Source organism: Ctenopharyngodon idella, chromosome 18 (genome assembly GCF_019924925.1).
Source record: "Ctenopharyngodon idella isolate HZGC_01 chromosome 18, HZGC01, whole genome shotgun sequence".
NCBI lineage: Eukaryota > Metazoa > Chordata > Actinopteri > Cypriniformes > Xenocyprididae > Ctenopharyngodon > Ctenopharyngodon idella.
Genome location: NC_067237.1, coordinates 35,089,382 through 35,117,026, shown reverse-complemented (window position 1 = coordinate 35,117,026; position 27,645 = coordinate 35,089,382). Strand labels below are relative to the sequence as shown.

Here is a 27,645-nt window from a genome sequence, read left to right as displayed (position 1 = left end):
CATTTAATCGATGTATCTATCTATATCGATGTATTGTTCCACCCTTATCCCTTACAAGTGTTTTGTTGAACTAATGATGTTGTCATCGGGATATTGTCATGCGCAGATTACTTTACTTCCTGAAAAAGTCTGAGTTGCTTTCACATTCACGCAGATCGTGCCACAGTTCCAGTGCAACCGAACTCCGACCACCTCGGACCCTGGTACCCTGGTGTACTCTTGTTTCAGAAACTTCTAATGTTTCATTAAAAATATCTGCATTTCTATTTTAAAGATGAACGAAACAAACTACATGAGGGTGAGCAACTGAAGACAGAATTTTCAATTTTGGGTGAACTATCCCTTTATTTAGAGTTACCATCTACAGAAAAAAAAACACTTAGTATGCTAAACTTTTGGCCTCCACTCAGACTCTAAACTGATATGATGTGCAGTCATGCATTACTATTTATGTTGAGGAAAATGCAGTATAAGGAAATGGAAACAACCCTCAACAGTTCTCTAGAGCAAGTAAACATTTATACATATTTCTCACCACTCTCAGAAGGCGTCGTTGCTCCTTGAAGGTGGCACAGCAGCCTAAAACCCCTGTTACCATGACGATCACCCCAGCCATGATGAGTATATAGGCAGAGACAGCGTAAATCTTTGAGGACAACAGACTGATGTAGTCGCTCTTCTCAAGTAACGTCCAGGTGCCCACAGCCATCACTGCACCTCCTGCCAGCTGGGAAAACATTTAAAGTAACATTCAAGGTTCTTTTCAACATAATGTTTGAGATGCTAAGACACACTGCTGTTGGCATTAAAGGGTTAGCTGAGCCAAAAATGAAAGTCAGATTTAATTTAGGCTTAAGGTAAACATGGAAACTTGTGCTGCAAAACCAGTGAGGTTTGTTCTAGCGCGTGACACACACATGTGACATGCACAAGTATAAAATGTCTGTTACCACCTCTGAAAACAACCACAAATGTAAAATGCAATAAAATGTTATAAAATGCAAAACTAAATTTATTAATAATAATAAATATAGCTGCAAGCAGCGATGGCGGGCCCAAGCCCGGAGACACCGCCACCCCGGTGGCTTTAGGGCAACTGTTCACGGTGGACAATAGGCATTTAAAACGGTTAAACATAAAAGGACTATTTCAAAGTCATTTGAATACACCACATTTACTGCAGCAGTTGGTGCCCATATGATCACACACACACAGACAGAGACCCACACACACACACAGAGAGAGAGAGAGAGAGAGAGACTGAGGGGGGAGGAGGGTAGGACAGAGAGAGAGAGAGAGAGAGAGAGAGAGAGAGTGTGTGTGTGTGTGTGTGTGTGTGTGAAAAATCCACATTCAAACCAAAATATCTGACTTCCTGTTGGTCAGAGCTAATGACTGTAAATTAGAAAGGTGTCCGGCTTAATATGTGTCCCCAGTTTGGTGACTGTAGGTAAAAGTAAACCCCCCCACTTTTGTCAAAAGGTGGCACTACTGAGACCCTCCACCACGCCCGTTTCTAAGGCTCTGTCCATATCTACTGGTCAACAATATTGATGTGTGTGTGTCGAGTTTCATGCAATTTATAATTTTTAAGATATCACAAATACATTCACAGGTCTACATCTGCCATGTTTTGACATTATTGTGATGAAGTTTGAAGCAAATCGGGTAAAAAAAAGAAGGTGATCTCAAAGCATTTTGAGAGTGACACACTTTCTGCTGCCAGTTGGTGGCGCTATAACTTTGACTCACAATAGGCCAAACCGGCCAAACCGTTCAAGATATCAAAAATCCGCGGGCAATTTTACATCCTCAATGTCTTGACTTAATGCTGACCGAGTTTGGTGGTGATCGGATTAATCGCCTAGGAGGAGTATATCAAATTACAGAGCATGCATTTTCAAACGACCCATAATAGCCGACTTCCTGTTAAGCCGGCGTATAACTTAGAGCACGAAAGTTGTTAGGCCCGATGAGGTCTATATGTGTACCGAGTTTTATACTTATATGTGCAAGCGTGTTTGATATTTGGACCAGGTTTTCGGACCCCGTTCAAGGGGGCGCTGTCGAGCCCCCCTGCCACGCCCGAGTACCAGCTTCTGCCCGGCCCTGATGGCCGCGGATTCTGACCCGTGTGCAAATTTCCAAGAGTTTTTGAGCACGTTAAGGGCCCCAAAAACAGAGAAAAAATAATAATAAATATAGCTGCAAGCAGCGATGGTGGGCCCAAGCCGGTGGCACCGCCACCCCGGTGGCTTCAGGGCAACTGTGCACAGCGGGCAATAGGCATTTAAAATGGTTAAACATCAAAGGATTATGTCAAATTCACTCTACATTTACTGCACTATAAGGTGGCGCTATGGAGCCCCTCCTCCCCGCCCGTTTCTAAGTCTTAGCCCATGTCTACTGGATAACAATCCTGATGTGTGTGTGTGGAGTTTCATACAATTTGAAGCATGCTAAGAGTCTCAAAAGCATCCAAAACGAATATTAAAATTTGATGCGTTACCATGGCAACAGTGTTTGAGATATCACGATTCTTTTCAAAGGTCTACATCTGCCATGTTTTGACATTATTCTGATGAAGTTTAAAGCAAATCAGGTAAAAATAAGAGGGTGATCTCAAAGCATCATGAAAGTGACACACTTCCTGCTGCCAGTTGGTGGCGCTATAACTTTGACTCCCAATAGTCACATCCATTTGATTGGACTCCTACAACGAACACACAGCTGAAGTTTCATAAAAATCAATCAATGTATGCATAAGTTATAACACACTTCCTTTTTCCCTTTTCTCGCCATAAATTCGTTGCCCTGCCACGGCCAAACCGTTCGAGATATCAAAAATCCACTGGCAATTTTACATCCTCAATGTCTTGACTTTATGCTGACCGAGTTTGGTGGTGATTGGATTAATCGCCTAGGAGGAGTATATCAAATTCCAGAGCATGCGTTTTTCAAACAACCCATAATAGCTGACTTCCTTTTGAGCTGACGTATAACTTAGAGCACAGAAGTTGTTAGGCCTGATGAGGTCTATATGTGTATCGAGTTTCATACTAATACATGCAAGCGTGTTTAATATATGGCCAAGTTTTCAGATCCCATTCAAGGGGGCGCTGTCGAGCCCCCCTGCCACGCCCGGGTACCAGCCTCTGTGGCATCCTAATGGCCGCAGATTCTAATGTGTGTGCCAATTTTCAAGAGTTTTTGAGCATGTTAAGGCCCCCAAAAAGCCCCGGAAGTTTGAAAAAAAAATAAAAATAAAAATAATAATAAATATAGCTGCAAGCAGCGATGGCGGGCCCAAGCCCGGTGGTACCGCCACCCTGGTGGCTTCAGGACAAATGTGCACAGCGGGCAATAGGAATTTAAAACGGTTAAACATCAAAGGACTATGTCAAATTCACTCCACATTTACTGCACTATAAGGTGGCGCTATAGAGCCCCTCCTCCCCGCCCCTTTCTAAGGCTTTGCCCATGTCTACTGGGTAACAATCCTGACGTGTGTGTCGCGTTTCATGTCATTTGAAGCATGCTAAGAGTCTCAAAAGCATCCAAAACGAATATTAAAGTTTGATGCGATGCCAAGGCAACAGTGCTTGAGATACAACATTCACAATATTCACATCTTGTACAACGAACACACAGCTGGAGTTTCATCAAAATCAATTAATGTATGAAGAAGTTATAACACTTCCTGTTTCCCTTTTCTCGCCATAAATTTGTTGCCTCGCCACGGCCAAACCATTTGAGATATCCAACATCCGTTTGCAATTTAACTTCAATGTCTTAGCATCAAGTTAAAAAAGTTTAGTGTCAATTGTATGAAGCCTGTAGGAGTAGTAGTATAAAATTGATAGCCTGTTTTTTCAAAAAATTCACATTCAAACCAAAATAGGTGACTTCCTGTTGGTCGGAGCTAATGAGTGTAAATTAGAAAATTGCCCGACTTGATGAGAACAATACATGTACAACCCATAAAAGCTGACTTCCCATTGAGCCGGCGTATAACTTAGAGCAGGAAAGTTGTTAGGCCGATAAGGTGCAAGTGTGTTTGATATATAGACCACGTTTTCGGAACCCGTTCAAGGGGGCGCTGTCGAGCCCCCCTGCAACGCCTGGGTACCAGCTTCTGCTCGGCCCTAATGGCCGCGGATTCTGACCCGTGTGCAAAATTTCAAGAGTTTTTGAACACGTTAAAAAGGCCCCAAAAACTTAGAAGATAATAATAATAATAATAATCCTAAAGAAAACAATAGGGCCTTCAGCCCTTTGGCTTTGGCCCTAATAATCCTTAGAAAAACAATAGAGCCCTGCGCCTTAGTGGCTTGGGCCCTAATAATCCTTAGGAGAACAATAGGCCCCTGCGCCTTAGTGGCTTGGGCCCTAATAAGAATTAAAGCTGCAGGCAGTGATGAAAGGGCCCTTGCACCTGGGCTCATCGCCACCCGTTGGCCTTCGGAAAAATGTGAACAGTGGGTGATATTCATTTAAGCGGTAAATAGTGGAGAAATATGGCAAAGTCATTTTGATGCTCCACAGTTCCTGCTACCAGCAGGTGGCGCTTTGACTATAACTGAATATTGGCATGTAGATGTCTTCAGGCTAGGACTATTATTAAACATGTGAAGTTTGGTGCAGATCGGACATTGTATGCCTGAGTTACAATAACTTATATATATATATATATATATATATATATATATATGTGTGTGTGTGTGTGTGTGTGTGCACTATATTTTAGTATCATATTTTGTCTTTAATATTTTTTATTTTAGGGGATTTTACGGTACATCTGTATTATATAAATATATATAAACAGTGCTGTGTATTCCCTAGTTGCTGGGAACATTATTTTCAAACTTAATTACTTGTACTAGGTTATGCATTTGAATATATATTTAGACATTACTGCCATCGTCCCACCATTGGGACATTTGCCATTATACATTTAAAACAATAATATCCTAGTCTAAACCTAAAGTAATATTGACAACTACAGTATATAATTTGAAAGCTTACGGTCTCTAGTTTTCATATTTGGTGTCTGATTTTCAATACAAATGACACAGGAACAGTAATTTACTAATTTGCAGCAAGTATATTTTCAGACTTATAAGGCGCGTTTAGACCTTTATTTTGAAATACCAATGCACATGAAAAATCATGAAATATTGGTAGAAACCTCAGTTTGTTTTCATGCCAAAAGTTCAAAATATAACATCCTTTTTTTTTTTTTTTTTTTTTTTTTTTTGAGAAAAAAGGTCTGAAAATACTTTAAATATAAAGAAGAAATTATAGACTCTCCATTTGTGATGTGGCGGCGACCTATAACACACATCCATGTTCTTTCCACATGTCTTTTATATGTTTGTTAGAGGTTAAATTCAAATAAAATACTGCCAAACTGCCCATATTACTTCTGAATAAGATGACTACTTCATAAATAATATGAGAATTGTGAAAATATAAGGTTCAGATTAGGGCTACAAGTTGCAACTAGTGATAATTTTGATAATCAATTAGTTGGACAATTATTTCTTTGATTAATCGATTAATCAGATCAAATGACCAATTTTCTGTATTTTATTTTATTGACAAAACACACTATTCCACATCCTGCCCAATGCTGTCCTTCAAACAAAAATCAGAAATCATTCTAATATGCCGATTTTCTGCTCAAGAAACTTTTATTATTATTATTATCAAAGTTGAAAACAGTTGTGTACAATTTTTTTTCAGGAGTTTTTGATGAATAGAAAGTTCAAAAGAACAGCATTTATCTGAAATAGAAAGCTTTTGTAACATTATCACTACCATTCAAAAGTTTGAGGTCAGTAAGAGTTCTTTTTTTTTTTTTTTTTTTGGAAAGAAATTAAAAAAAAATAATACTTTTTATTCAGCAAGAATGCATTAAATTGATCAAAAGTGACAGTTAGACATTTATAATGTTGCAAAAGCTTTAAATTTCAGATGAATGCTGTTCTTTTGAACTTTCTATTCATCAAGTAATCCTTGAAAAAAATTGTACAACTGTTTTCAACATTGATAATAATAATATTAATAATAAATGTTTCTTGAGCAGCAAATCAGCCTATTAGAATGATAACCTTGGTTCCCTGAGATACAGGAAGGAGTACTGCATCTCTAGACATAGTGGGAAAACACCTTTTTTCGATTACTGAAGCCTTTTTTTAACCATTGGTTCATGTAGTTCAGTTAAAACGAACCAATGACGGGGCAGCGGAGCTGCATGAGCCTATGGCGATGAAGCCCACCAGAGCCTGCCAAAATGGGCGGGGTCATCTGGCTATATTTTGGCATAGGATCCTCAGGTTAATTTGACTGAAGCGACGACACTGAGTCATGCAGCAACATAGCATGGCCTGCAACAGAGTACTCGTTCCCATATCTCAGAGAACCAAGGTTACGTTAGTAGCCGTGTACATTCCCTTTCGATACTTCACTCGCATTGCCTTGCAAGAATCTCGCCATGCTATGGTTGCGGAAAGACTGATATGTTTAATAACTCGCCTTAAGCAGCAATAAAGGGCTCAGAGGGACCAAAACATAATAGGGCAATGCCATCTTAATTAGGGACTTGAATATAAGTCGGAGCCGTCCAGGGGGCAAGGCGGGCTGAACTCACAGGAGGTCAAGCCTGGCCCTAGACAATCATTTAAAGGAAACCCTGTACAGCCTAGGCACTTAAGAAGGGCCAAGAGTGTACAATGCAAGTGAAGGCTAATGCCTGAAAGCTAGTGACTTGGATCTAATCGGAGTCACAGGGAATTGTAGTGAGTTTGATCACGTCAGGGATCAAGCTCAGCTAAGAACTGGTCCTGCATCGGAGCAGAAACGTGGGTTCCTAGTGGGTTGAGCTCAGTGGAGGCCAACTCCACTATGCAGAGATGACCCGTGCCCGTAAAGCAGGGATGTCCAGGTTATAAAATCTGGCAAAAGTGGACGGTGAGGCCCAGCTGGCCACCACACGGGATTTCTCCAATGGACACACCACTGGACCATGCCCAGGATGAGGCCATGCCTCTGGTAGAGTGAGCTTGTACTCCGATGGGGCATTGTAGGCCCATTGAGAAGTAAGCAATTTTACGCAATTTTAACCACTATCCATCAAGATAGCATTTGCTTCATGACCGGATGCCTTCTAAGCATTCAAAGAGTTGTTTCAACTGCCAGAATGAGGCAGAACACTCAATGTAGACTCTTAAAGCCCTGACAGAGCACATTAAATATAACTCCTGGTCATCCTCTGAGGGAGGAAGTGCAGAGAGTGTGATGACCTGTGCTCTGAAAGGAGTGGAGAGCACTTTAGGCAAATTCAAGCCAAAATCCAAGGCAGGTAGGGCTCACAGACAGCGCTTGCAAGTCCCCTATTCGCTTGACAGATGCTAGAGCTAGCAGTAGGGCGGTCTTTAACGACAGGGGCCGACGGCTGGCTGACTGGAACGGGTCAAGGGGGCTCGTAAGAGCCCTCACAACCGTAAACAGGTCCCATGCAGGCATGGTGAGGGTGTGAGGCAGATTCAGTCATGGGCCAGCGCATCCCTGTCCTTTTATTTTATTATTTTTTTTTATTTATTCCTTTTTAAAAGAGGACAATGCACATTAATTAACACAAGTAAACAAGTCTCCTATGTAAATGTGCCAGATTTAGCCATGAGAGTTGTCTTCTGAGGATAAGTGGTCGTCCTCTGCCTTCCCGAAGATCTCCCAAATTCTGTGAACCGTTTGAGGATAGAACATCCACTCTTCTGAAGGGACATTGCTCCGGGACAGCATGTCTGCTCTCTGGTTCAGTTTGCCCAGCACATGCATTGCCCTCAGCAAACGCATGTTGAGGTGTGCCCATTCCAAGAGGCGTTTCACCAGAAGAGACGCTTCGAGGTGAGTCCGCCCTGGAGATTTATATAGGACACCATTGTCATGCTGTCCGAGAGAACTAGAACGTGGTGTTCCCTCAGGTCTGTTAGAAAGATCTGAAGGACTTGACAAACTGCCAGCATCTCCAGGCAGTTGATGTGTGGCCAACTTTCCTCGTCTGACCAGGAGCCGAAGGTAGATCTGCCTTTGCACAGAGCTCCCCAACCTGTGTTGGATGCATCTGTTGAGACTACCTTCCTTCTGAAGACCGTTCCCAGGACGGGGTTCTTCCTAGGGGCCAGAGCTGGGCCGAAGGCCGGCTGACTGGAGCGGCTCAAAGGGGGGGCTGAGATTTATGTACCTCACATGGATAACATTTTAATATTTATATATTACATGTTCATGAGCTAAATGTAGCAGTTGAGTTAGATGACATGCTAATCCATTTTGGATAATAACGATCTGATGATGCAATCCACACCGGATGCAGCTCGGCACAATGCAACACAACAACCATAGACGGTAAACTGATGCCCCGTTCTGTTTCTGACATAGGCTACTCAAAACATAGTTCTTAATATATTTGTTTTGGTATCGTCCTCTATAATGTTAATTGAATAACAAAACAGATTGGTTTCATTTTCAAATAAAACATTTTACTGTCATTTCCCAAAAGACACATTCGACAGTTTGTACTTGTAAAACAAAGTTCCAACACATTTATTTTGTTTCCATTTACACTTTAAAGATCACAAATAATTTAACACATTTATGCATTAAAATAATCTTATTTTTGCCATTCTATCACATTTATTGTGTGAACGTTTCAACACTTTTAACATTTAAAGCAATAAACACTTTTTGATTTAAATATTATTAATATAATTAAACACATTTGACGCATTTTCAACATGCAACATCTATTTTGACTTCATTTAAAATTCCTACACATTTGTGCAACTCTGCAACACTTTCGCTTAATATATATTTAACTCTCATGTTGTGTTCGGGTCATTTTGACCCGGAGAAGATATTATTTTTCCCGAAAATACTAGTTAATGTTATCGCATTGGACTGAAAATTAGTGACTTTGTTCACACAGGGTATAACTACTAATTTTCGTACCCTTTTTTTTTTTTTTTTTTTTTTTTTTTGCGGTTGGGGGTACACACTTGTGTACTGGCCTACAAAAACTTGCTTATGAATCTCTCTTGATGCTGTATTATCACCAAATTTTGGATTTAATATTTTTGTACACTTGTTTTGCTTCAGCTTTCACAAAGTCACACTTGTGGTGTTCCCGGGCAAAAATGGTCCCCTGAAAGATGGTAAAAGTGCTGATGGGAGTGGAAAGTTCAGCGTGTGATCTACTGACGAAGCGCAAATTAAAGAACACAGAAGCAACCGGACAACTTCCATAATGACCAACGCAATCTATCAAGAGAAGCGCAAATTAGTGTCTGGTTTAAGACATGCTTTTTTGGGGGGCAGTAAATTATGGTGATAATACCGGTAAATTGACTAGAGGAAACCTTAGTAAATCACCTTGCATGATTCATTTAAATAGTCTCCTCCCACAAATTTTGCATCTGAAAGGCAAACTCCTACAAATGCATATGCAATAAGGTCAGCCGCAAAAATGTCGATGCCTTTTCAGAGTTAATTTTTTACCGTCTTTAGTAAAGAGGGTTTGTACTGTTACAAAGTTTACAAAATTAAGTTTCCCCTTTTGTAAAGATGATAAAAAAATGAAAGACTAACACTTATGTAGGTGTTCAGCTACATCTAATTGTTTTGATATTATTTCATTTTTTAGATTTGGAATATATTTCAATATGGTACTACTGTAGAAATGTTGCAAATTTCAGTCTGAATAATACCGTGTGAATAATTTTGAAAAAGTGAATTTTGAAATGTGAAACTTAATGAAACTAAAACTAAAAACTTAAACAAAAAGAGTTTTTTTTTTACTTATTAAGAGATAATTTAAAACTGTGGTCTAAAGATTCAATGATTTGGCCATAACTCATTATTATCCTTGATATTCTAACATAGGTAATTTCATGTGTATTTAGGACTGAGTTTGCTGCACAACCCCCACTGGTAATTTACATTTCAATACAGGAAGTCTTGAAAGGTAAGTTTATCACAGGTGAGGTACAGGCCAAAAGAGCTTACTAACTACCAATACTGTTACCAATGTCTAAGAATATGTGGAACTTCTCAAATAAAGAAGAGAAGATGCTGGGATTTACACAAATTAAATTAAAATACAGCTTTTTACCACCACTAGGACACATTTCTCAATATTTACTGAATCAATAGAACTGAGTGAAGAGTTTTGAAAAATTACCTAACCAACTTTAAGCTTCACAGCAGTTATTTTCACATTCAAAATGCACTAAAACTACCAAAAACACTTAATTCATGTCTCAAATCATGTCATTCATCACAAGACTAGCAAAAGTTCCCCCCAACAAACACTCTCACTCATAAAACAAAACAACAACAACAAAACAGGAGCATTACACAATGTTTTCTTTTGTAAAACTTCTTTACAAAACAAAAATGACATTATCTACTGTTTATAATTATTGTTAAATAATCCATGTTAAAATTACTGTACAAAATTATTCCTAAATTTTCCATTTTGTATAGATGGTGATGAAACTGAAAGACTAACACTTATGTAGGTGTTCTGCTTACATCTAATTATTTTGATAGTATTTTATTTTTTTTTAGATTTGGAATATATTTCAATATGGTGTTTCTGTAGAAATGTAGCAAATTTCAGTCTTACTAATTTTTGTGTTGCAGTGAATTATAAACAGTAAACAGTGTCATTCTTGTTTTGTAAAGAAATTTTACAAAATAAAACTCTGGAATGCTCCTTTTTTTTTTAATGAGTGACAAAGTGTGTTTGTTAAGGGAAAACCTTCTTCTAGTCTTGTGAAGAATGACTTGATTTGAGACATGAATTAAGTATTTTAGTAGTTTTAGTGCATTTTGAATGTGAAGTTAACTGTTGTGAAGCTGAAAGTTGGTTAGGTAATTTTTCAAAACTCCTCACTCAGTTCTAAATATTGAGAAATGCATTCTAGTGGTGGTAAAAACTGTATTTTAATTTAATTTGGGTAAATCCCAGCATCTTGTCTAGTTTATTTGAGAAGTTCCACAGATTCTTAGACATTAGATATTGATAAGCAGGCATCGGCTGTCAGTCAGGAAAAACAAAAAAACAAAATGAACATCCCTAGTTCATATATTTCAATTGTCAACAAAAATGTTGAGATCTGAACTCCAAAATCTTTACAGTGTATTTGTGATGGCATGAAATGGCAAAGCAACCAAACAGATGTCGCAATTTACCATCTAACAGAGGACCAAAGACATTTTGTTTAATCAAATCAATATTCAGTGTATAAAGTGGTTACCTGCAATTGTTAATTTAAGGAGCCATTTCTGCTTGACTTAACAAATAAAACTTGGTTATGTTGTTATAAATTAATCTATTTAGGTTGGTTCAGTAAGTTGTAATAACTGACTTGAACAAAATTAGTTAATTTGCCATTACAATAACAGGTTACCATAATAGGTTACCATTTTTTATTCACCATTCCATGCCCATTTTCACACAAGTTAAAGTGTACATGGTAAAGTTAAGCAGCAGCAAAATGTGTATGTTATAGTGATTTCATACACAAAAGGACACTGGTCCCCTGTTAGATGGTAAAGTCTGACACCTGTTTGGTTGCGTTTACATTTAGCAATATTTCGTATTCTGATTTTAATAGCAATGCTCATAATAAAACTAAAACACCAGATATTGCCATAAAAAAATACACTGTAGAAAGATTTTGAAGGTCAAAACTCAGTTTTATGTTGATTGTTGAATTGAAAATCTTTAGTTTGGTTTAGCTAAAGTGCCAGTGTTAAAAGACATTCAGTTCACATAATTTAATTGAGATAACTGACAATTTTGCAGCAATGCAGCAAGTCAACATAAAATTTTGAGATCTGACCTCCAAAATCTTTACATTTTGTTTGTGATGGTAAGAAATGGCAAAGCAACCAAACAGATGTCGCAATTTACCATCTAACAGGGGACCAAAGGCATTTTGTTTAATCAAATCAATATTCACTAAATAAAGTGGTGACCTGCAATTGTTACCTTAAAGAGCTATTTCTGCTTGATTTAACCCATAAAACTTGGTTTTGTTGTTATAAATGAATTTATTTAGGTTGGTTCAGTAAGGTTTAATAACTGACTTGAACAAAATTAGTTAATTTGCCATTACAATAACAGGTTACCATAATAGGTTATGTTGTCTTTATATTTAGCAAAATTTGGTATTCTAACTATCTCTGAATGTAATAGCAATGTTCATAACAAAACTAAAACACCAGTTCTTGCCATAAAAAAATACACTGTAGAAAGATTTTAAAGGTCAAAACTCATCTTTATGTTGATTGTTCCATTGAAAATCTTCAGCTGGTTCAGCTAAAGTGACAATGTTAAAAGATATTCATTTCACTTAATTTAATTGAGATAACTGACAATTTTCGGCAATGCAGCAAGTCAACATAAAATTGAGATCTGACCTCCAAAATCTTTACAGTGTGCTTGTGACGGTAAGACATGGCAAAGCAACCAAACAAATGTTGTGATTTACCATCTAATAGGGGACCAAAGGCATTTTGTTTAATCAAATCAATATTCACTGTATAAAGTGATGACCATTTTTATTCATCATTCCATGCCCAATTCCACACAACTTAAAGTGAACATGGTAAAGTTAAACAGCAGTAAATGTGCACGTTATAATGATTTCATTACATAAAAGAACACTGGTCCCCTGTTAGATGGTAAAGTGTGACACCTGTTTGGTTGCCTTTACATTTAGCAATATTTCGGATTCTGAATATCTCTGAATGTAGTGGCAATGTTCATAGTAACACTAAAACATCAGTTCAGTTCTTGCCCATATACATACATATATTATATATATATATATATATATATATATATATATATATATGTGTGTGTGTGTGTGTGTGTGTATAGTGATGGTAAGAAAAGGCAAAGCAACCAAACATGTGTCACACTTTACCATCTAACAGGGGACCAAAGGCATTGTGTTTATTCACTATTCCAAGCCAATTTCCACACTAGTTAAACTGTGCATGCTAAATGAGCAGTTTAAGCAGACACAAATAAATTTTGGTTCAACTAAAGTGCCTGTGTGAATAGACATTCAGTTCGCATAATATGATTAAGTCAGCTGAACATTTCCAATGCAGCAAGTCGATATAAATTTTTGAGTCTTGACCTGATATAGTGCATCACCTGTTCGGATGCTTTGTTTTTTGTTTTGTTTTTTCCCTCTATTGATGGCAGTTTAATTTTATACTGGTTGAGTATATATTTTGAAATACTTACTGTTTAAAATTTCATATTAATGTAATGCAAAGTTTGAAACTAGAAAGCTGCTAAATTGGTCAAATATTATCCAGATGTAGAACGATGCATAAATAATTTCTGGTATATTTAAAAAAACAAACAAAAAAAAACATTTGAATATTTTGTTAATTTATATAGTAATTGTCTTAGAATGTTTTAGTATTAGAGTGAAATAATAGTGAAGATAATTCTAAAAAATTCTATAATTGGCCTAGTAGTTAATAAAAGGTTCCTTTAGTAAGCAGCCTGTTAAACAACAGCTCGCAGTCTCAGAGCTTTTTCTGAGACAGCAAGCCATTCAAACAATAGAGGAGTGTTAATGGGCCATTACAGTTCCTGCTCCAGCCTACAGGGGTGCTGCTGAGTATGGGCTTAAACACACATACACACACCTGTAGGTCCCCACTTGGCCAAAAATGAAAAAAAAAAAAAAAAAAAAAAAATTCACCAGTGTTTTTTACTTGATTTTAACATGATTTAAAGCATGACCAACAGGGGACCTTTACTCTGTGGTCCCCTGTTGATAAAGGTGTAATGACACCATGGTCCCCTAGGTAGTCAAGTACACATACACACACACATACATAAATAATATAATATATAACAAAACGGGAGGGGGGCGGGAGATGGGTGTGAAATGGAGATTCACGGGAAAAACGAGAGTGTTTACAGGTATAGTATTAATTTGTGGAGAGAGGGCTGGCGCAAAATGCGGCATCGGCATCTCGTAGCGGCACTTCCGGCGGCATCTCCAGCGGCCAGGGACTTCTTCGGCAGCCCTCCCTACAGCGGCATCTAGAGCAGCCAGGGACTTTATTTGGCATCACCTGCCGCTGGCCAACATAATTCGATGTAATATTTTTTTTTATTTTATTTAAAAAAGTACATTTCGTCAAAATACCATTATACCAGAAGACTACCATTTGTAATCATTTATCACAAATTTTGTTAATAACGTTTATTCAGTTAATACAGAAATTAATTTCTGATAGGCTATGCTGCACAAAGCTGAAATTGCGGCATCTCGTAGCGGCACTTCAGGTGGTATCTCCAGCGGCCACGGATATTCTCCGGCAGCTGTCGCTACAGCGGCATCTCGGAGTGGCATCTCCTGCAGCCACGGACTTTCTTCTTATTTTAAAAAGCTACATTGCAACAAAATAGCATTATATATCACAGGACTGTCATTTGTAAGCATTTATCATTAATTTTGTTAATATGTAGTTAATTTCTGACGCTGCAGTAGCATCAGAAAACGCTGAAATTACTGCGTGTGTATGGCAGTCTTGTGGTAGGCTATATAATGTAATGACAGTCCTGTGTAGGCTATAGCCTAATGTTATTTTGTTCAAATGTAGTTAATATTGCATCGAATTAATGTAATTGGCCAGCGGCGGGTGGGTGCTACAAACAGAGACAGCTGCCGGACAAAGTCCGTGGCTGCAGGAGATGCCGCAATTTCAGCTTTCTGCAGCATATCATAAACTCATTTCTGTATTAACCGAATAACAGCTTATATTCATGTAATGACATTTCAAAGCAAGATGTAATGCATTTATATTTTATTAAGGCATGCGATTTACTAGTTAGGGTGTGATTTGCAGGGGGGTGGGGGACCAACAGAGCATATAAAATAGCCTACCTAAAATAAAAATATTTTATAAAACATAGCCAAGTAAAACGCCCAACGTGACAATACAAACAACAATAACATCAGAAATGGATTTTAATTGTTAGCGCTCCGCTTAGAGACGGTCTGGGATTCGTGATCGCGCCATTTCAACTAGCCTATTAAAGTCAGTCACCATTATTTCAGAGTGACAGTATGATAATACAATATTTCTGCTCAAAACATATTCTGTTGTGACCTAATGCAGATATTAAAATAAACTGACGCATAAATGTATATTATGAGACTGAACGAAGAAGTTTACCGTCACCATAAGGTGGGAATTATTATGACGCAATATTGACTAATGGATCGGCAGATAATCTTTCTGCGAGTCATTAATAATTTTCTATTCTATCTAAAGAAATGTGAGGTAAACATGTGAATAGCCTACACATTTCTCAAAATATGCGTAATTTGGAATAAATGTTGGACTGTTGTGTGCAGAAGCACTGTGATCAAAAATAAATGTGATCATAAATAAACTACTGATTGATTTTGTATTCCTATCAGAAAATAAGAATTAGGTCTACAAAGCTGAAATTGCGGCATCTCCTGCAGCCACAGACTTTCTCCGGCAGCTGTCGCTGTTTGTAGCAACTGCCGCTGGCCAATTACATTAATTCGATGTCATATTTTCACTTTAAAAACTGCATTTGAACAAAATAACATTAGGCTATATACACAGGACTGTCATTACATTATATAGCCTACCACAAGACTGCCATGCACACACAGTAATTTCAGCGTTCTCTGATGTAGGCTACTGCAGCGTCAGAAACGTATTAACAAAATTAATAAATGCTTACAAATGACAGTCCGACCTGAAGTGCCACTACGAGATGCCGCAATTTCAGCTTTGTGCAGCATAGCCTATCAGAAATTAATTTCTGTATTAACTGTATATGTAGTCTAAATAAACACAAGCAACAATTTCAGCTTTCTCTCATGTAGTGGAGCATCATAACGTTATTAACAAAATTTGTGATAAATGCTTACAAATGATAGTCCTCTGTTATATATTTTGATAAAATGTAATTTTTAAAATAAAAAAAATATTACATCGAATTATGTTGGTCAGCGGCAGGTGATGGCGAATAAAGTCCCTAGCTGCTCTAGATGCCGATGCCGCGGCTGTTGGAGATGCCGCTGTAGGGAGAGCTGCCGAAGAAGTCCCTGGCCGCTGGAGATGCCGCCGGAAGTGCCGCTACAAGATGCCGATGCCGCGGCTGCTGGAGATGCCGCTCTAGTGACAGCTGCCGAAGAAGTCCCTGGCTGCTGGAGATGCCACTGGAAGTGCCGCTGCGAGATGCCGATGCCGCATTTTGCGCCAGCCCCTGCTGAATTTGTGTGCATGAATGTGCGTTTGGTAGCGTGCATATGCATGTATCTAGGGCTGGTCCGAATACCATTTTTTGAGCTTTGAAGCTTCGGTAGTAATCCACAATGAATATTCGAAGCTTCGGAAGGAGGGGGCTGAACATATTCTTCTCTCTAATAAAGGCAGTGTAACGAGTAGAAATACGGTGTGGCCCCTTTAAAAGCTGCGTGCTTCCGGTTGAACTGTCGATCTGCATTGTATGTGCAACACCACATGTATGCGGGGTATTTCTGTTTTTCAGTTGCTCATTTAAAGTTATTTTCTTTATTAAGTAATGCTGCGGATGGCATAACATTTGCGACGGACAGTTACGGAACACTGCATAGTGATACAAAACACAGGTCTGTTAAGAGCAATACTTTTAATAAGGTAGCCTAACATTTTTCTGACAAACAAATCGCTCCCAAATCAGAAATTAGCAGCACAGCAATTACTGACACAGTAACGGGTAGGCTATTTAAATAAAAGAAGAACGAAAAATAAATGAACGAACTGTAATAAAGAACACGCCATCCCAATAAAATCTCACGTTTGAGTTTTAACAAGCTCCTATATTTTGCAGTAGATTCATTTAGATTGATAATAACGGGTAAAAAGGCTAATACATGTTGTTTCTATTATTCTATTTTACACAATGTCAAAGCAACGCAGCTTAACCCAAAATACAAGCTCATGCAGTTGTGCGCTTCAGACAGAGAATACTCCAGTTGCAGGAAACACTTTAGTAAGCTAAGAAGAATCAAATATATTTAAGTATAACAAGGTCGGGTTCCTTCAACTGTCATCCTATTAAAAATGGCTAGGCTATATAAGATAATTGTAAAAAAAGTGTCTCTCCCATTCACTTCCAATGGCCGGTCATTTTTGACCGGAAACACTACAAGTGTTTGGTAATAAAACCTCGCTTTCTGCCATTTTGTACAAAATAAAAGCATTTCAAAACAAACGTCCTGGTTAAACATTAAAGTAGACTAGTGTGATCAACAGTGCAATTTTTTTTTTTTTTCATATTTTATTTAATATTTCCAAAATGATTCACAAATGATGTTTTGTTTTTTTTTCACTCAAAAACTGAGATGCATAAGCTCAGATCAATAAGGCCTACGATAAATCAGTTTGAAAAGAAATACAAAACCAGTCCTAATTGAAAGAAAACAAGTTGACAAAAAGATTGAATCCAATATTTAGTGATAATATAGCACAACAAGTAATTTATAGCACGTTAACTGTGCAACACTTTTAGCTTTAAATACTTAAAGTAACACACGTTTGCACATTTGAATTATTTTAACTATTTTAAGAAATGTACATTAATATGAATGTTTACTTTCATCTAACGCAATTATGATACAAACTTTGTGTCAACACAAAGTTCAGGATACAGCACAGCATACTTTAGGTGCACATCACTGGTTTTTGTTCAAAAAGATCAGCATGTTAACATATTCAGGGGTTAGTCTTGTGCGAATTCTGTTGACCGTCAGGCCAGCTGCTGAGAACACGCGTTCTGATGGGACGGATGTTCCTGGTATGCATAAACATCTGGGAAACCTGGTGGCATTCGCTTTGCGTTTCTAGTGGACTTGTGTCAAGTGAAGGAGGCTGTTCTCCAAGAAAGTTGTTCACCTCGCTTTCTGAGTCATTGATACGCTGTTTATTGTAATTACTTTTGAAAAGCATCCGAAGGCTCTTTTCCCATCATCACCTCCAGCTTGGACCTGCTGCACACTTTGAGTAACCCCACTATTTGCATTCTCTGTAGGGGACCCGGTCAGAACCACTACGGATGCCATTTTGTGCAGCTTTGCGTTGGCAGCCAGCCTCTCTGATGTCATTAGAAAGCCTAGATGTTTGTGTCTGGCATCCAGCATCATCGCTGTCATGGATGGTTTTGATGGGAGTGTGCTAGTGTGAATCTAAAGTAATAAATTTAAACCATTTGGTGGCGCATTCCCTATGAAAAGCTGCGCACTTTTGCTTTGAACTCCCAAACCTGAGTGCTGTCCGCTTTGTTTCTCTTAAGATGTGAATGTAAGAGGCCGTAAGTGATGGGATAGATATTTGAGATGGACACATCAGATTCAGTAGACATTACAGTCGTGGCACACTTTAATGCTGCCAGCACAGGTGCCACGTCCTCCATCGGCTGCCAGTACTTTGACCTCAAGAATTCTGGTGTCTGCTAACTTGGTGACAGTGCAGTCAGACAGCACAGCTGTCACTGCCCACCTTTGTTCCATGAGCCGGGCAAACATGTCACTGACTGAGATCATATTTTGAGCATGCAAAAGGGCATTTCGGAGTTTTGCGGAGAAATGTTCGTCTCGCAAATAAAGTATTTAGAGCGAACGAAAATCAATTTTGTATTTAAAAGAAGTTTATTTGGATGTACGCGGACGTTGTCTTATGCATGTGCAACGTTTCAGTTGCTTGCTCTCCTGATACCCACACTGAGTGCTCTCTAAACAGCTTGCTTGCTCAACACAACCCAGCATTACAATATGCCACAATTCAAGCCAGTCAGAGATGAGGCTGATGTGGCTTGACAACCAATCACAAGACTCCCTGCATTACCGACAGAGGAAGAGGAAAAATACATGGTGGAAGAGACATTTGTTCAGTGGCTTGAACACTATCAAAGTCCCATTAAAGGTGCCATAGAATTGAAAATTGAATTTACCTTGGCATAGCTGAATAATAAGAGTTCTGTAGATGTAAATGACATACCGTGAGCCTCAAATACCATTGTTTCCTCCTTCATATGTAAACCTTGTGCGTGAAAAACACCATGGATAAAAGGGCAAATCCCAACATAACACCGACTGTTACATAACAGTCTGGATCATTATTATTTACACCCCCAAAATTTGCATATACCAGCCCACGTTCAAGGCAAGCCAGTATTAACGTCTTGGAGCGGCACAGCCGAATCATCAGAAATTCTGCAGGTATTGTGAAGCAAGCAAGCAAGGACAATAGCGAAAATGGGAGATGGATCAATAAAAACTGTTCATGATCCATGATCCACCGGCGCACCAGTTATTTCATTAAAAATGCAATCTCTTCATCATATTTTCAAATGTAGGTTCTATCTAGCTCTATTTGAACATAATTTCTTTCAGCTGTGAGTGGTTTATATTGCAAAAGCGATAGGCAGAGTGATAACGATCTGTTCTACTTGCTTGTCATTTCTGCAGTGTATTAGCACATTCATTTGTTCATTTGCACATTCCTCTGATATGTTAAACATATACAGTATCTCACAAAAGTGAGTACACCCCTCACATTTCAGCAACCATTTTAGTATATTTTCTCAAGGGACAATACTATAGAAATGAAACTTGGACATATTTTAGAGTAGTCAATGTGCAGCTTGTATAGCACAGTATAGATTTACTGTCCTCTGAAAATAACTCAATATACAGCCATTATTGTCAAAATAGCTGGCAACAAAAGTGAGTATATTCTAAGTGATAACAGCTGTACAGGTGCATCTCAATAAATTAGAATCATGAAAAAGTTTTTTTTTTCCTGTAATTTAGTTGAAAAAGTAAAACTTAAATATATTCTAGATTCATTAGACAGTAAAATATTTCCAGACTTTTTTGTTTTCATTTCAGCTTGCTGCTCATCAAAATCAAAAAATCAGTATCTCAAATTATTAGAATATTTAATTTCAAGTTCTATTAAATTACCATTCTCAGGGTATAAATACTGGGTTTAGGTCAGTAATCCCAACAGCAGTCATGGGAAAGTCTGCTGACATGACAGTTGTCCAGAAGACGATCATCAAGACCCTCAACAATGAGGGTAAGCCACAGAGGGTCACTGCTGAAAGAGCTGGCTGTTCGCAGAGTGCTGTGCCAAAGCATATTCATGGAAAGTTGACTGGAAGGAAAAAGTGTGGTAGGAAAAGATGTACAAGTGAAAGGAATGACCGCAGGCTTGAGAAGATTGTCAGGTGAAGCTGATTTAAGAACTTAGGAGAGCTTCAAAAGGAGTGGACTGAAGCTGGAGTCATTGAAGCTGGAGCACACAGACGTCTTCAGGAAATGGGCTACAACTGTCACATTCCACGTACCAAGCCACTTCTGAACCAAAGACAACGTCAGAAGCGTCTTACCTGGGATAAGGAGAAAAAGAACTGGACTGTGGCTCAGTGGTCCAAAGTGCTCTTTTCAGATGTAAGTAAATTTTGCATTTCATTTGGAAATCAAGGTCCCAGAGTCTGGAGGAAGAGTGGAGAGGCACAGAAACCATGTTGCTTGAAGTCCAGTGTGAAGTTTCCACAGTCAGTGATGATTTGGGCTGCCATGTCATCTGCTGGTGTTGGTCCACTGTGTTTTCTGAAGTCCACAGTCAACGCAGCCATCTACCAGGACATTTTAGAGGACTTCATGCTTCCTTCTGCTGACAAGCTTTATGGAGATGCTGATTTAATTTTCCAGCAGGATTTGGCATCTGCCCACACTGCCAAAGGTACCAAAAGCTGGTTCAATGACCATGGTGTTACTGTGCTTGATTGGCCAGCAAACTCGCCTGACCTGAACCCCATAGGAGAATCTATGGGGTATTGTCAAGAGGAAGATGAGAGACACCAGACCCAACAATGCAGATGACCTGAAGGCTGCTATCAAAGCAACCTGGGCTTCCATTACACCTGAGCAGTGCCACAGGCTGATTGCCTCCATGCCACGCCGCATTGATGCATAATTCATGCAAAAGGAGGCCCAACCAAGTATTGAGTGCATAGAAATGAACATACTTTTCAGAAGCCTGACATTTGTTTAAAATATCCTTTTTTTATTGATCTTATGAAGTATTCTAATTTATTGAGATAGTGAATTGGTGGGTTTTTGTTAAATGTGAGCCAAAATCATCACAATTAAAAGAACCAAAGACTTAAAGTACTTAAGTCTGTGTGCACTGAATTTATTTAATACACAAGTTCCACAATTGGAGTTGAATTACTGAAATAAATGAACTTTTCCATGACATTCTAATGTATTGAGATGCACCTGTATGTCGTTTAACCATGCAAAGCTACATGTCCTATTCATCATGTTCATGTTTTTGTCTGCTTGATAGAACCATACAAATTTGTGTATCTTGTATTAGAGCAGTTCAAATTTGGTGCTTTGAGTACAGTTCTCTCATACTGACCACTAGATGGCACCTCATGGCAAAGAACTCTCTGAGGATTTGAGAATTAGAATTGTTGCTCTCCACAAAGATGGCCTAGGCTATAAGAAGATCGGTAACACCATGAAAACGGAGTTACAGCACAGTGGCCAGGGTCATACAGAGGTTTTTTAAGACGGGTTCCACTCAGAACAGGCCTCGCAAGGGTTGATCAAAGAAGTTGAGTCCTCATGCTGTGCATCAGGTGCAGAAGCTGGCTTCAAAAAACAGATGCATGAGTGCTGCCAGCATTGCTTTAGAGGTTGCAGAAGCGGGAAATCAGCTTGTCAGTGCTCTGACCATATGCCGCACACTACAACAAGTCAATTTGCATGGCCGTCGTCCTAGAAGGAAGCCTCTTCTGAAGCTGGCTCACAAGAAAGCCCACAAACAGTTTGCTGAAGACAACCTGTCCAAGAGCATGAATTACTGGAACCATGTCATGTGGTCTGATGAGGCTAAGATAAAATTGTTTGGGTCAGATGGTGTCCAGCATGTGTGGTGACGCCCTGGTGAGGAGTACCAAAAAAACTGTGTCTTGCCTACAGTCAAGCATGGTGGTGGTAGCATCATGGTCTGGGGCTGCATGCGTGCTGCTGGTACTGGGGAGCTGCGCTTCATTGAGGGGAACATGGATTTCAACATGTACTGTGACATTCTGAAGCAGAACATGATGCCCTCCCTTCAGAAACTGGGCCAAACGGCATGATAATGACCCCAAACACACCGCCAAGATGACAACTGCCTTGCTGAGGAAGCTGAAGGTGAAGGTGATGGAGTGGCCAAGTATGTCTCCAGACCTGAACCTTATTGAGCACCTGTGGGGCATCCTCAAGCGGAAGGTGGAGAAGCGCCATGTGTCTAACATCCAGCAGCTCCGTGATGTCATTATGGAGGAGTGGAAGAGGATCCCAGCAACAACCTGTGCAGCTCTGGTGCCCAGAAGGATTAAGGCAGTGCTAGATAACAATGGTGCTCACACAAAATATTGACACTTTGGACACAGTTTTGACATGTTTACTTAGGGTGTACTTACTTTTGTTGCCAGTTATTTAGACAATAATGGCTGTATGTTGACTTATTATTTTTAGAGGACAGTAAATCTATACTGCTATACAAGCTGCACATTGACTACTCTAAAGTATATCCAATTTTCATTTCTATAGTATTGTCCCTTGAGAATATATAATGGTTGCTGAAATGTGAGGGGTGTACTCAGTTTTGTGAGATACTGTATATGCACCAGTATTGTTATAACAGTTATAATTTAAGTAAGTGAAGTCCATGAAAAAAAATGTGAACATTATTGTTTAATACAATAAATTTCCCCCAAACCCGTAATTTTATCCACCCAAAATAGACTTTAGTCATAGTTAATATTTTAAGTTTTTAAAGTGATATGTTTTTTGTATTCTATTTTTGCAGTTCTGTGATAAAATAAGGTAATAAGACTCTGAAGTATTGCGTACACATACAGTATGTCTTGCACGCTCTCCTTTAAATAACGAAATATACATCGGAATATTATGGCACATTTTTTCTTTGTTTCACAATACTCAATCAATGATTGTAAACAGAGTCTGGTGTCTTTAGAATAAGTATCTGTGCTGAATTTTACAAAAATAAATCACAACATTCCCGTGCTATGGGCACAGCCAATAATAAAGGCTGCAGTGGAAGTTTTTTTTACGCTAATACTTGAAGCTTCTGCATTTCGAACACAGAAGTGTGATAAAGGCCTAATGTTTTTGCTCTCCTAGGATGAATAGCGACACCTGTTGTTAATTCACGCTCCTGAGTATCACCCTTTGCTTATTTGGTCTTATTCGGCCGCGTGCTCTGCCATAAAAGCCGTCCAGTTTTCCAGTGTTGCAGAGGTGGGAGTTTTCCCTCTGTCTCTCTTCCAAAGAATCCCTGTCGCCTGTTGCAGAGGTGTGTTTTATTTCTCCCCATTTATATATTACTGGTCTGTGAGATTAGTGCAAGTGAGGAGATCTATTTTATTTTTATTTTTTTTTGTGTGTGTGTGTTAAAGGACTCTTTTCATTCAATCCCTGAGTGCAGGACTTGATTTGTTTGAACTTTGACTTGTTTCATGTTTTGTTTCATTATTTTCTCAATTCTTTATGTTTTAATTTAAGGAAGCTGTAGGGAGATGGGTGCCATTTATTTTTATATCTCTTTTTCTGCTGTTTATAGGTAGAGAGGTAGATTATAATTGTCTTTTGTTTGCATCGTTAATTTGTGTTTAGGTTATTTAGTTTTCTAAAATAGTTGGACTTATTTTTTTTCGTTATTTTGGGCCATTGCCCCCTCCTGAATTTAATTGCTTCCATGTAAGATCTTTCGTTTTCTTTGTTACCTTTTTTCCCTTAATAAATCTTTTTGCTTGATTTATAAAATGGTTCAGGTGTTGAATCAGTGCTGGGACGGGAGACAGGGGCTCTGAAGACGTTCAATTTGTTCAGTTTATTTAAATTCTTTATTTACTTAATTTGATCTGTTCGTAACACTAGCGATGCACGCACCTTGCGCTTCTCCGCGTTAGTTTATATTCTGAGATAACACTGACATATAGCGGTTGGGTTTTATTATACAGTCTGTGGTTTAAACCGAACACAAAGCCACAAATCTTGGATGCAAACAAACAAATAAATAAATATCGATACAGTGTTTTTTTTTTTTTTTTTTTTTTTTACCTTTATTTATATAGCGCTTTTTACAATGTAGATTGTGTCAAAGCAGCTTTACATTGATAACTGGTACATTGTTTGGCTGCACAGCAGCTCTTAAAGAATAGTGTCAATGCAGGCAGATCAAAGCACTGTTGAATATCAAATGTCAAGTCAAGTGTTCCCAACTAAGCAAGCCAGAGGAGAATCGATTTTTGAGAATCGATGCAGTATCGCCAAACATAATATCATGATATTCACTTGTATCTATATTTTCTTACACCCCTAGTGCACATGCCTTTGTTTCAGCGAACATGCAGTGTTGTACATTTTAACCGGATGATGGAAAAGTATTTAAAAATTTTTTTTAATATTTAATATTGTTAATATTTGTTAATATTTAAACTAAATAATTTGCAATAAGGAATTACTCAAGGTATTTTGAAGTGCCTATGATAACAATACTGTGCATGTTCATTATTGTGATATCTTATTAATGTATATTGCCATGTCTAAAAGACCAGTATTGATTTAAGTATAAATACCCAACAGTCATAACCTTTGTGTTAGACAATATGCTGAGTTTATTTCCTTAATATTGAGTATTAATTTATGTCACACAAAACAGTGCATTTTATTTTCTCTGCCAACTAAACTTCCAAAGCAAAGCCACGGAAGCATTGTGTGACTGACAAGCACACAGAGCGGCATTTCATTCCTGAATAATTCTGATTCTTTGAATAAATCGGTTGAGTGAGTGTTTCAATGACTGGAAGTGAGTGTTTCAATGAATGAAATCATGGGAGTTGTCGTCTTCACCTCCACAGCCGATGGAAAGCAATCCGACAGGACTCGGGCAGAAATAATGTTCATGGGTGAGCTAATGTGTTAAAGTTTTATTAACGTTACTGTGGTAAGAAGCAAGGAGGGGCCAAAAGCATGGGACATTTTACGCTGCTGTTTTTATTACGCTTATATGCCGCAGTCGGTCACTGCCTCTCCTTTCGCTTTGTTGGTTATGCATATTTTATGACTAAAGTTGTTTAACGTCTGCCCCCTTTGTCCCTGAACTTGAACTTTGCTACAGTTATGTTTGATCACTTAAATTCACAATATTTTATCTCATTCTAATGAAATAGCCACAAATGCTGAATTTCAACTCATACAGGTCACTTTATCTGATTAATTTAATCGGGGGTAATGCAGCGGTGTTTCACTTGGTCAAAACAATCATACTAAAATATGTTTGAGTGTGTTGAAAGTTTTTATAATGTGACTGGTGGCTGGTATGAGACACTTGTCACACACCGCAGTAAGCTAGATTGATATTAGAATATCATTAATAAAAGTTGTATGACTTGTGTTGCTAAATTATATGTAATTAATTGTAAAATATTTTGTATTTTGGAGAAAATGCTGTATTACTGTTAATACAAATAAAGCTCTTTCTGATAATGCTATCATGTTAGCCACTTGACAAAACAGTGTTGTCTGTGAGGCATGGTACAAGCATGTTACTCGAGGAAAGTCAAGAAAACAATAGATTTAAAACATCTAACTGTTAAACTATATAACAAAGATTAGTTTTCTGTCAATAAAAGTATCCAAACAGTTGCTCACCTGTCTGATAAAATGGTTAATATATTAAAGCGTCTTTGGTGTTTCCATGATTTCTACGGATGCGCGGATGAGACGTCACAGGCGACGCAGTGACACGGGCCTTTGGGACTGGTTAAAATAGCTGATTTCTCTTGATTTAAACATTGTTGGAAACATTTGGGATAATTTAAGTACACAAGGCAACAAAATATATAACATTGTTTTAGTGGTTTTTGGTTATTTTAATCCAAAAATCTTACATATTAGGGGTGGGAGGGACTACACTGATACAAAATAATGTCATATTTTATACGTCATATTATTTTAACTTCATCCCTTTGTCCAAAACGCTGCGTATTTACACTTAAAGCGTTGGTTGACGGTAGCCCTTGACTTCCATAGTAGGAAAAAAAATATATATATGTCAATGTCAAACGTCAACTGTCTGGTTACCAACATTTTTCAAAATAAAGGTTTGGGACAACATAAGGGTGAGTAAATGATGACAAACTTTTCATTTTTGGGTGAACTATCCCTTTAAATCGATACTGGTCTGCAATTCACTACAATGCAAATGCATTCGCTCCGTGCCGCCCAGAGGGTCGCCCATCTTTGCCACACAGATTTTGATAGTTGGTCAGCTAAATAAAACAGCTAGTTTTCAAGTTTCAAGTATTCAAGTCATATTAGTGAATAGGATGTCCACCAAAGAAGATATGGATCTTCATGGCTCATACGGTTCCATGATCAACTTGGGCTCACAATGCTTTTGTGAAACAACCCAGAACTGTATGACTAGATATGGCAACGATTCACTAAATCTAGGACTCATTTCCCCACAAATCTGGAAGATGCTTTGCCGGAGATGTCCAGTGATCAAACACTAAAAACTTAATTTCCAATTCCACACTGCCTGAATATTGGATTACAGTAGCAGAGGAATACAAAGAGTTATCAAATGTGGCAGTGGATGTACCACTTCCATTTGGATCTAGCCTACATATTTGTGCGAGCAGACTTCTTCCGCTGTTACATATATAAAACATAAATACAGCGAGTAGTCGTATCCAGTGTCATGCCACTAATAAAGCTTTTGTGCTCCCAAAAACAAGTGCACCCATCCCACTGAAAGGTAAGCCTAAATTAATTTGATATATAGTAAATACAGTGGATACTACATAGACAAATGTTGTGAAGGACTTAAAAAAAAAAAAAAAAAAAAAAAAAAAAAAGAGCGTATGCTCTGGTATGCATATGCTCTGGTAGTGGGGGACTATGGTGTATATGACTCTCTTCTTTCTGATGCAAATATTTGGAGAAATATCAATAAATATCCTGACGCATCTGAGTTTTATAATGGCAGTGAATGGGGGTCACTAGTATGAGCTGAAGAAAGTGCTTCCATCTACATCCATCCATCATAAACATGTACTCCACATGGCTCCGGGGGGTTAATAAAAGCCTTCTGAAGTGAAACAATGCGTATTTTGAAAAATCCATATTGAAGTGAAAAATCCATATTTAACAAGTTATGAAGTAAAATACCTAGCTTCCGCCAGACCGCCTTCCGTATTCAACGTATGAAGAAAGTGTAGAACTCTTGAAGTTCAAAAAGCTTATGCTATGTCCTACGCCTTCCCTATTCAACTTACGAAAAAAGTTTAACTGACGCAACACCAGTTTACACTTTCTTCGTAACTTTAATATGTAAGCCGGTCTGGCGGAAGCTAGATATTTTACTTCATAACTTGTTAAGAAGGCCTTTATTAAGCGCTTTCTTCAGCTCTTACTTATGACC

General features: G+C 38.3%; 1 protein-coding gene across 1 annotated transcript in view; it reads right to left on the bottom strand.

The window, feature by feature from the left end:
* cd151l (CD151 antigen, like) overlaps positions 1–27,645 on the bottom strand; it is a 70,101-nt gene that overhangs the window by 32,189 nt on the left and 10,267 nt on the right. The window contains exon 3 of the mRNA XM_051871446.1: positions 536–727. Within this exon, the coding sequence (XP_051727406.1) occupies positions 536–727 (192 nt within the window). The remainder of the gene's footprint in view (positions 1–535; positions 728–27,645) is intronic.